At 38.7% G+C, this 12,055-nt stretch overlaps 1 protein-coding gene across 1 annotated transcript; it reads right to left on the bottom strand.

The window, feature by feature from the left end:
* Positions 1 to 6,347: 6,347 nt before the first annotated feature.
* Positions 6,348 to 7,201, bottom strand: LOC147608252 (chlorophyll a-b binding protein type 1 member F3, chloroplastic-like). Its single transcript, XM_086789056.1, has 2 exons — positions 7,056 to 7,201; positions 6,348 to 6,976 (listed from the first exon to the last, which is right to left on the bottom strand). Exon 2 carries the CDS (start codon positions 6,891 to 6,893, stop codon positions 6,348 to 6,350), a length of 546 nt encoding a protein of 181 aa, XP_086645182.1. The 5' UTR covers positions 6,894 to 6,976; positions 7,056 to 7,201.
* Between the last annotated feature and the right edge of the window lie 4,854 nt (positions 7,202 to 12,055).

The following is a 12,055-nucleotide window of genomic DNA, read 5'->3' as shown; positions in this document are numbered from 1 at the left end:
TTGTTCGTGCAACACTATTTTTTGGTCCACCACCAATGGTTGGAGTCTCAAGGCTTGAAGTTCAAATGCCATTGGGTTTAATCTGATGGAGTAGCATCTCAGTTCAAGGTAATACACCAGTTTTACTTTGTTGCAAGGTATGGCTTTTTATTGATTTAAATTGTTCTCAAATTGTTGTATTTTATCCATTCATGCACCTGTATTTTAGTAATACTATTTTTGGGCAATGCTAGGTACTACTCCCTTACTGGCCTTCGGATAATGCGAAACTTCTTGGGTTTTGACCATGGAAAAGGAGAACATGATGATAGTGCGGGCGCGATCATAAAGCGTGCTTTGACTGCTAAGCAAGTGGATGTAAATGGTGCAAAGCAAGTGGATGTAAATGGTGCAAGTGGATGTAAATGGATGTGAAACTTCTTGGGTTTTGACCATGGAAAAGGAGAACATGATAGTGCGGGCACGGTCATAAAGCGTGCTTTGACTGCTAAGCAAGTGGATGTAAATGGTGCAAAGCAAAAAATGTTCATGATGTCATGGAGTGGCTGAGCCATCTTTCACCTCCTTCGATAGGATTGTTCTTGCTTTCTTGTGGAGTACCACATAATATTCTTCATTATCTGCATTTGTCGAAAATGGTCCCCCATCTCAACCACGTCAGCGAGTTACTCCTTATCCTCCCGATACATTACATCATCTTGCTCAATGGTTGTGCCATCTTGGCCACTGATGGGTTCTATCTTGGTCAAGGATCATGAACCCGAATGAGAGAGACAGCTACACTTGTCCCATGCTTCATCCAGGAAGAATGAATAGAAACGTGTCAAGCTTCTCAACAATACCTATGTAGGATCTTTCTTACTCTGAAACCTAAGACAAAGTGTAAGGAATGAGTACCCATGATAGTTTGACAGTTCCAGGCCTTTGAACAGTCAACATCTCCCACCTTTACCTCCACAAAGTGCCTCGACTTCACTAAATCGAGTAATGTGTTCAGCATCGGTAATGAATTGCTATATGGTGTCTATTATGAAAAACTCCTTTTAGGCACAAGCAATTATGTCCTTTTTTAAAGGATGCACCAACTGCTATAGTGCATGCTGATGCAGTTATGGTGATAAAATTTCCAATGCTTCATGTAAAACACAAGGTGAAGGGCTACAAAATTGTGTACTATGTCTTTCCCGAGGTGCACAACTAGATTTTGCAAAGCATTTCCTTGTATGTTTTGTGGTTGAGGTTCTTGGAGGGCATTTCATTTCCCCATTCAATCCCATGCTCAAGAGCACGATTGCTTATGTAGAGTTGAAGAAAGAAGAGAGAGTAAGGTTTTGAATATTGCTACTAATATGATCAAGAAAGACATAGCTTTATGCTAATTTTGACTTACTAGACGTAAATCTTTCACTTTTATTAATATAACTTCTCTTCTTCACATTTAAAAAACTTTAGAGCAATGTTCCTTTTCCAGTAACTTCGCACAACGTTCCTTCTGAATGATAGATTACATAGTACCAAACGCCTTTAATTGACTTTATGGTGCAATGTAAAAAAGTGCCAAATATATATTTATCACATAGGATACATATTTTTTGATGATGTCCCTTAGTACAATGTGCCAATACCAACAATTTCAGATCTCCACATTTACAAAAGATGCAGAGTTATAATGGTAACACTCATAAACATGGTATAGATTTAAACATAATAGCAAACGCCTTTAATTGACTAACTAACATTTCAAGCAAAGGTCTTCGTTACAAACCACACCTTCTTTTTCTTTGATTCAATTTTTATTGTGCCAAAAAGCAAGAACGAGTCTTAGTACAACCCTACAACACTATTTACATGTGCTTTAAATATGAATGGAAAAATGAAATCATCTATCATCTTCATCAGGTACAATGTACGATGGAGCACCCACAATTCTTGGAGACCTGCACGGAGTTGAAAGCTTCATTGCCTTGTCTTTACTTTTTGCATGGGGGCAGTTCATTCTTCATTGTGATTTTTTGTTGCTTTTTTACAGCCTCTGCATCAAAGTCTCCTCATCATACACACTCTCATCTTCATCCAAATCCCCAATGCACTTCTCCTTTGCTTTTGCATCATTTAACCCATCTTGTTCATCTTCAAACAACTTCTTGCTTGGGTTTCCACATGATGTTTGTGCCAAGGCATGTAATTGTTTCTTAAATTCTGGCACGCCAGTTGAACAAGATGGAGTCATAAATCGTCTCACTATTGCATGAAGCATGTTTTCCCAAAATAGTTTGTAGCTACTTCTCTTTACATAGTGAACCAGAAGGTGCCTCTGCAACTTGTACCACATCAAATAATTTCAAGATTCAGAATTAGATGGCTCATAGGAATGTCTATAGTGTAATCATAATTAGATGCTCATAGAAGTACATAGTCTAATCAGAAAGTACATAGTCTCATAGAAGTACATAGTCTAATTAGAAAGTACCATTTACTACTCAAATAGTACTATTTAAAACACATATAGCACTATTTAGTACTAGTTAGCTTAATATCCTAAAGTTTTATTCAATAGTACTAAAATAGACTTATAATAGTCATCTAGTTGGACATAATACTCATGTATTACAATTTAGTACAATATTGTCTTATACTTAAGGTGCACTACAAAAGTGTAGCTAAATAGTACTAAATCAGTACTCATATATTTTTAAATAGTACTAATCACCTCAATAATACTAATCACCTTATATTGAGTATATAACTATAATGTATTGCATAGTATATAACTACAAGGTATTGCATAGTATCATGTGTGTGTGCTAAATAGTACTCGTACAGTGCCTACACTAAATAGTACTCATATTGGGTACATACCAATAGTACTAATTATTACTCTTATTGAGCAGTATATGGCTATATAGTACTAATTAAAACTATCTAGTACTCATATTATTATATAACTACAAGACACTACATAGTACCATGTAGTCATAGTACAGAATAGTACTCATACAATACTAATTGGTATGTACAATACCCTATAGTCATATTATACTATGTAATAGTACTCATATAGTCCTATTTAATGCTATGGGAATATGATTGCAAGATAGTACATACTATTAAATAGTACTAGTTACTATATATAGTACCTTGTAATCATATACTATTTAATAGTACTCAGAGAGACCTATTTAATGCTATGAGTATATATGACTACAATGTAGTACATACTATTAAATAGTACTATTTAGTAAAAATATTTGGTACTATATGACTACAAGGTACTACATATAGTAGTAGTACCCTTTGTAGTCATGTAGTCCTTGATATAGTACTAATTACTACATATGGTACCTTGTAGTCATATACTATATAGTAGTACTCATAGAGTCCTATTTAATACTATGAGTATATGACTACAAAGTAGTACTTAATAGAACTATTTAGTAGTCATATTCAGTACTATATGACTACAAAGTACTAGATATTAGTACCCTCTGTAGTAGTCATATGGTGCTTGGTAGTACTCATGCAGTACTAATTATTACATATAGTACCCTCATAGTACTATAAGTACTAATACATAGTACATGACTACACAGTACTATCTAGTGACATGTAATCTTATGAGTACTAAATAGTACCCATGGAACACTATTCAATAGATTGCAGTCATGTAGTAGTAGATAATACTCATAATGTGCTATGTAGTAGTACCTTTGTACTTCTCTCAATTAGTTATTGCATAGTATTACTAAAATATGACAAATAATATTACTTCTAAGTGCTAATTAAATGAGTGCTCACCTTCCACTTGACTAAATCCCATGCTAGCCACTCATTCTTGCATTTTCTTCTTCACAGAATGGTGCATGACATTGAAGAATACTAGAGAAATGAACTGCTGCACACACAACATATGGTAGGTGTGGAGACATGGAGTAATAACTACATCCAATGTCTCCCTACTAAACCCAAGTCCACAAAACATACACCTGTCATACATCAAAATGGTCAAGTTATTTTCATTCTACTGTTGAAATCGTATATTACAAAGTACCTATGTAATATATATGTCATTGGTAAGATTTCTTACCTATCTATCTTCACAACTACATCTCTGACATGAGCAAGATGCTCCATTGTTGGCAGAGGAATGAATGCTCATACACCTCGTTGTGTGACGGATTCAATAACTTGGCTTAAATTCAACGTGAACCTAGTTGTCTTAACCAACCCCTCTTTAACACAGATCCGGTCTAGAGTAGCCTCTTGTATCACATCATTGAAAGTTGATAATTTAGCTTCGAAACTAGATAAGCCTTTCGTTTAATTCCTCTGGCAATGTTGCACTAGTTGAGCTTTGATTCTATTGAGCATTGTGGATGTTTGTTTTAACCCATGATGATGTAAATTCTATTACTGCCACATTCTTCCTTGCATCTACCTCTCGGGTTTGTGCTCACTCCAGCTCGTTCCATTAATGACTCATTTCTAGCTACAAGTGCTTGTTTCCAACTTAGTCTAGATATTACCATGTTGAGTTCCTCAGATGTAAATGCACATGTTAAACTATCGTTCCCCTTTATTATGCCCAAAAATTCATGTTCTTCTTTTATATGTTTGCTATCTTGACTAGCAACTTTGACATTGACATCTCTATGATGGGCAAAATTATTCCAGTCAACATCAATGCTATGCTTCATGGTAGCAAAGGCATGAGCAAGCACTGTACCAGCTTCATTGTTCATGATTGATGGTGAATGGTAGATGCTGGCATCCAGATGTATAAATTCCTCTTTCCAACATGGCTTCAAAGCATTGATATGATATCCGCGATGGCTGACCTTATCGATGCTACCCCATGTTACAGCTGGGGGTACAATTCTGGTCTCACACATAGGAAGTTCCAATTTCTTTCCTTTTGGGATTGTGAGGGTATAAGCCTGCAGTCTTAGGTGCACCCTTCCCCTTGCCCTTTGATTTGCTGGAACTAGCCATACTTCACACCTATATGCAAGAATTTATTTTAAGAAAATCAAATTCAAACCCTCTGAATAAATCATGCATACTAGTTTCTATTACTGCATGTCCTTGGTAAGTATGTGCATATAAGAGGGTGAGAAAGAGAGCTGAGAGAGAGAGACCCGAAGAAAGAGAGAGAAACTACATCGCTGAAAATTTTAAAATTTTGTCTGTGTGAGAGGACGGGTGAGAGAGAAACAATTCTCTGAGCAATATATATATATATATACTTTGGAGCCTATAACCTTGGAACCTTCAAGCTTATCGACTTGCAAATGCTGCGTATGACCTACGGCTGGGCAGAGGGAGCAGAAAACAAAGCATTGATGGTCTCTCACATTAAAGTATCACTCCGCATGTACAGATGAATGCTGTATGAGTACAAAGCTTCTGGGTTTTAAAAATTTAGATTCACATATGATTCTAGCCAAAAAAAAATATACACATTCTTTTAAAAAAAAACTATACAAATATTCTCGCTATTTTAAAAAAAAACTACACCCTGGCTATAGTATGTACACCCTTTCCTACTTTCACCCAGTCTTGGGTGCTTTGATTGAAGACCTTAGCTAAAATATAATTTAATAATCATTCAAAGGTTTTGGAAGACCTTAAAGTACCTTAATAATTATTGAACAAAAGATTTCTTGTACCCTAAAAATCATCGGACATGCCTCACCCATTCCCACTGTTTGTATACACTTATTAAACCACTCCGTCAGTTTATATAGTTTCACCCATTCCCGTTGATATACACTTTAGTAAAACCACTCTGTTAGTTTACATAGTTTCATCCACCCATCATGTCTCGACCCATCACGGTAAAGTGCATGTACTTGCAAGATGGCTCTCGAATCAATGAAGGCAACCTTACCATGAGCTACAATTTAGCAAAGCCACAACCTTCTTGTGCATAATCCTCTCTAGAGCTTGGTATTTTTCCCGTCTTCCTCTCATCCTTAAAGTACATCATATCCATGACCAACAACTAATTGCACATGAGACATATAATTGTGCATACAAACGTGGAATACAAATGCATAACAATCTTGAAATATTGATTGAGACAAAGGAATTCAACTCAACACTACAAGAGAGAGAGAGAGAGAGAGAGAGAGAGAGAGAGAGAGAGAGAGAGATTAACGTGATAGAATGCAACACGAGAGCATATACGACCAACGGTTGGACTTGAACTCGGGTGGATAGATTGAGACTAGAGAGAGAGAGAATTGGACATTGTTCACGTTACTTTTTCGTTCCAAATTAATCATACTAGACAATATTAATAAGATCAATGAGACACAAATGATTGGTGGTGGTGGTGGTGGACAGGGCTAGGAGGCGCCTGGGACGAAGTTGGTGGCATAGGCCCAGGCGTTGTTGACGGTGGTGTTGGCCAGGTGGTCGGACAAGTTCTCGATGGGGCCTTTGCCGGTCACGATGGCCTGCACGAAGAAGCAGAACATGGAGAACATGGCCAGCCGCCCGTTCTTCAGCTCCTTCACCTTCAGCTCCGCGAAGGCCTCGGGGTCGTCGGCGAGGCCCAGGGGGTCGAATTGGCCGCCAGGGTAGATGGGGTCGCTCACATCACCCAACGGTCCGTATCCCTCCACGGCGCCCATCAGCACCACCTGGCACGCCCAGATGGCCAGTATGCTCTGTGCGTGCACCAAGCTCGGATTGCCCAGATAATCCAACCCGCCGTCCGCGAAGATTTGGGAGCCCGCCTTGAACCACACCGCCTCGCCGAACTTGACGCCATTCTTGGCCAGCAGCTCCGGAGTGACGCAGCCCAGCGCGCCCAGCATAGCCCACCTCCAGCTCCCGATTCTTGGCGAACGTCTCCGGGTCCGCCGACAGCCCCGCGGTGTCCCACCCATAGTCTCCCGGGAACTCCCCCGTGAGGTAGGACGGTGGCGAACCGGAGAAAGGGCCCAAGTACAGAGGGCGGTCCGCCCCGTACCTGCGACACATACCACGCACAATCGATCTAGAACAATGTAACATATCTAGCAGCTAATGCGCGCGTTCAGCAAGCTCACCATATGCTGCCGCTGGAGCCCTTCGAGGTCTTCATCTGCAGGCGGGACTCGGAGTAGCCAACCTTGCGGGCCAGCTCGTTGACGCCCTGCAGCTTCAGCAACGGCTGGGCGGAGAGGGAGGAGGAGAGGCTGGACGTGGAGGCCATATCGACTAGAGTCACTAGACTGATGGAGTGCAGCGAGCTTGCTGGAGGGGCTAAGCTATGGCGTTATGAAGCTCTGCGTAAGGCAGTATTTTAATGGGCGATGGGAACCAGATTGGGACTCTCGGAGGAGGGCCATGCAAGATCGCGGCAGCCAATGGACGACAGCGGCTGCTCCGCTTGCGTGCCATCCTCTGCGGCGGCGCGCGCTCCTCCCACACCATAGCGTAAGCTTGCAGGAAATCCTTTTCACCAACTGCTTGAGAAGGAAATTATCATATTTGGGAAGGTATTATATATATATATATATATATATATAATAACTAAAATTTGAGAAATTTGAAAGGGTTTTTTCTCCTTCTCACAAAAATTTGAGAAGGCTTTTCCCCAAGTTGAACAAGTAAAGCTAACCACTCTTTTCCCAAACCCTAAGCCACATCTTGTTTCCACACTAGATAGAACAAGGCTTTGAAAGTGCATATGAAGATTGTTTGGCACATTATACCTACGATGCAATAAGAATTTGAAACCACTATGCCAAGACCAAAACACATCAACACTTCTAGAATTAGATGGTATAGGGAGAAAGGTTTATTGATTCTTTTTCAAGAAGCTCATCTAAAAGAATGGTGTGCAAAGCATGAAAATCACATGATGGTGATGAGCTATATGGATGCAAAAAGGGCTCATTTGAACACAATTATGCATAAAGTAATATTTAATGGGTGCATACACTCAATTTAAAAAAAGGGAAAAATGATTCAGTAGAAATGTAGAAGATGATTTTGAAATCGAGAATTGATGATGCATTAGTAGTAGGGTTGATCACAAAATGTTATCTTGAATTTTTGCACACTAATGGATCAAGCATGCAATATCTTGTTCTTCACATTCTGATAGAACATGCTTTGAAAGTTGTATAAGATTATTTGGCATTTTTCATACCTCTGATGCATTTGGAGTAGTATGGCATGACCAAAGCACGACACTTGTGAAGTTAGAAAGCATAACTAGAAGGTTTGCTAATTCATCATGTAAAAGGGCGTAAGCAAAACATGAAATGGCATGATGATACATGTATCACTGCAAAAAGGGATTATGATCTCGAATGGACATATGCATAAAGTATTATTTAATGGGTGCATATATTCAATTGGACACTAGAGCGAATGTATAAGATGATGTAATCAACGACCAATAAAAAGTCACCAAAAAAGAATAAGAAGATATTCAACTGTCTACTTTACATGTAAGGAAGCAAATTACTCAAAGTAAGGGCTATCCATTGAGATCATCGATTTGATGCAATTTTAATAAGTGTCTACATTGGTGGTGATGGAAGATGCAAATGCCATATGATCACATTTTGGAGATGAAACGACACTACACAACAACATAAAGCGAGCATAGACGTGCAAGTTACGGGGGCGTCTATAATCGCGTCTATATTCGTGTCCAGTTCCTTTGAAACTAGATGCTCTTATAGACGCGCAAGGTATGTGGGTGTCTATAATTGCGTCTAGTTCTTTTGAAACTAGATGCGAATATAGATGCAAGCTTTGACGCGCTTATAGACGTGGTTGGAATTGTGGACCTTGCAAAGAAAAATAGAATCTTCAATCTCCAAAAATATCATTTGTTGAACTATGTGCACAAGATTTTGATAATATGCATGATTTTTTGGTGCATTTATATACAAAATGAATCTCCAGAAAGCATATTTGCAAGGAAAGAGAGAAAAAATAGGTAAATCAAGTAATGTGGTGAAAGGGATGGATACATGCAAAGGCTTAGATATATCAAGTAATGCCATGAAAAACAATCCAAAGGACATTGATTAAATCCCCACATCTTTTCATCTTGAACCTTCACGGTTGGATACATGTAAAGGTTCGAGCATATCAAGTAATTCCATGAAAAGCAGTCCAAAGGTGAATGATTAAGTAATGTCACGAAAAGCAACATATCACAATAAATCTATACATGTAATCTCAAAAAGGCATGAATCTTTGCATGTAATCTCAAAAACATAATAGCAACATATCACAATAAATCTATATCGGGCTATCTATGTCTCATTTGTATAATTATAGTTTCGATAATAAACATATTGGAATGCCATGGACTGATTTGTATAATTGTAGTTTCGATAATAAACATATTGGAATGCCATGGACTGATGTGAAGGACACATAAATAAGGTGATTTTCGAGACTCCCGTGCATTGTGAGTCTTGTCGATTCAAAGTGCACAAATCCATCTCATATTATCCATGTCTCATTTCTCTAATTACAGTTATGAATTACTAATAAAATAATCAATCAACCACCAATAACAAACAACCAAAAGGAAGACCATAGCCATAATAAAAGTACAATGAAAGAACTAGAGTTCAACCTCATCTTCAATGAGGTCAACCCTTGCTAAAGTATCTATCTCAATGTCCATGCCTATATCCAAATCTACAAAGAGATCAATATTCCCACTACTAGAATCATCACTATGAGAGGCAATATCATCATCATCTCCAATAGCACGATCATCATCTCCAATGGCACGATCATCATCAATCTTTTCCAAGCTATCTTCCTCCATAGTTGAGTTGACATGCTCCTCCATATGCTCAATGTGGGTGAATGTACTATAAATGGATCTTGAACGTGGTGAGATTCGGATTATATGCTACCATCTCTTGATACACAACCTATTCAAGCACAAAGATACATCATACAAAAAAATTACATCTCTACTATCTGTAAATGCAGATATTATAATTACCAATAATTATATGTACCTGCTCACAATGTTGTGGTAACACTAGAGTCCCATCCTTTCCTTGCCAAAACTTTGTAGAGTCAATGGTCACAAAGACACTTGCATGACGCTTGATTATTGCATTAGGACCTCTTTCCACCACATCCTTAAACCACTTGACATCCAAAATATATATAAAGAAGCTTCGAAAGTCAAGCTTAATGATATTTTGGATCAATCCACAATAATCATCCATGGCTCCATTGGCTCCCTCAAATCTTGCAATTACCCCATAATCTTGGGTGCTCCTCTTCTCATCAATCCTTTGTGTGCGAAAATGTTTACCCTCCTACCACAAAGCATTAAACATTGTGCACTATACCAAGACAAAAGAATTTATAAATACCTCAAAATAAATTTTTGCAAGTTTAACATACTAAATATGATTGAGAACACAAGTTTGTTTACCTTTTTGAAGCATCCTCGGGCATACTCCCACTCCTCCAATGTGATATGCATGTTTCCATCTTGCGCCACTCTCTCCATCTCCTCATATAGCCAATCTACATCAAGATCCTTGGGAAGTGATCGTAGGTACTCACGGTATGGCACACTATGTCCATGGCACTTTTACGAAATGCCGACCTTTCACTTTGTCTTCTTGCCACACCCATCTTCTCATCACATCACTATTAAGCACACAAAAGGTATTAAGCTTACTATGCATCTCTATATCCATGACTTTGGTCTTTCCCTTTCCTTGAGGAACATGAGAGGTCATCCTCAAGTCTTCTTCATTGCTCCATAGGTGAGGGAGAGAGGGATTCACTTCGGCAAGGTATTCTGAGATATAAACAAGTGATTCTTGTACCAACCAACCCTCAGCCATACTACCTTCTGGCTTTGCATTTTGCCTTATAAAATCCTTCAAGGTCTTCATGAAACGTTCAAGAAAGAACATCCATCGAGCATGCACATTGCCACATATGGCAATCTAATCAATTAAATGAACCATAAGATGTAGTTGGCTTATGAGAATTGACCGTGGGAATGTCTCCTCCACCAAACAAACCACCTCCACCGCCATGACCCTTGCATAGTCAAGTGTACATGGATCGATTTCCTTTGAGCTCACATATCTACAATGCGAAATAATAAACAAATCATATCTAAATGGATGCGATGAGATGGGAATGGATGTGAATGTGATGTGATGATATCTGAATGGATGTGATGTGCTGTGAATATGATATGATGAGATGTAAATGGATGTGAATATGATGTGATGAGATGTGAATGGATGAGATGTGATGTGAATGGATGTGATGTGATGAGATGTGGATCTAAATGAATATAACTGAATGTGATGTAATGCGAATGGATGGATGAGATGTAAGGTGGATGAATGTGATGTGATGTGGATCTAGGTAGATGTGAATGGATGAGATATGATGTGGATGGATGTGATGTGGATCAGGGTAGATGTGAATGGATGAGATGTGATGTGAATGGATGTGATGTGGATATGGGTAGATGTGAATGTGGATATGGGTAGATGTGAATGGATGAGATGTGATGTGAATGGATGTGATGTGGATATGGGTAGATGTGAATGGATGAGATGTGATGAGGATAGATGTGATGAGATGTAATATGATGTGATTGGATGAGAATGGATGAAGAAGATGTAATATGATGTGATTGGATGAGAATGGATGAAGAAGATGAGAATACATGACTGGATGTGATGAGATGTAATATGATGTGATGATGAGAATGGATGAAGAAGATGTAATATGATGTGATTGGATGAGAATGGATGAAGAAGATGGGAATACATGACTGGATGTGGAATAAGCAATGTGAATTGATGTAAAAGAATGTGGAATAATGAGAAATGATGTGGAACAATGTGGAAAGATGAGAGTTCATTAGCAACTGTATTTATGACCTGTTTTTAAATGATTGTTTTATGTCCAGAATGCTGGGGAAGCATTTTGACCATCTTGTGAATGAGGTCGTGGAGATCTAAGTGATAAAGTTGCAACAGCTAACGGCGGAGAGTCAACAAAGGACGTCTCGCGTAGCACGATCGGCCGAGGT

This window comes from Cibotium barometz, chromosome 53 (assembly GCF_041138505.1).
Source record: "Cibotium barometz isolate CiBa-2024 chromosome 53, ASM4113850v1, whole genome shotgun sequence".
In the NCBI taxonomy this organism is placed as follows: domain Eukaryota; kingdom Viridiplantae; phylum Streptophyta; class Polypodiopsida; order Cyatheales; family Cibotiaceae; genus Cibotium; species Cibotium barometz.
The sequence above is the reverse complement of the archived record's forward strand: the minus strand, read 5'-3'. Positions and strand labels throughout refer to the sequence as shown.

Bases quoted from the DNA above. Each gene is read 5' to 3' on its own strand.
- LOC147608252 (XM_086789056.1), bottom strand. From the start codon at position 6,893: ATGGGTGGGACACCGCGGGGCTGTCGGCGGACCCGGAGACGTTCGCCA.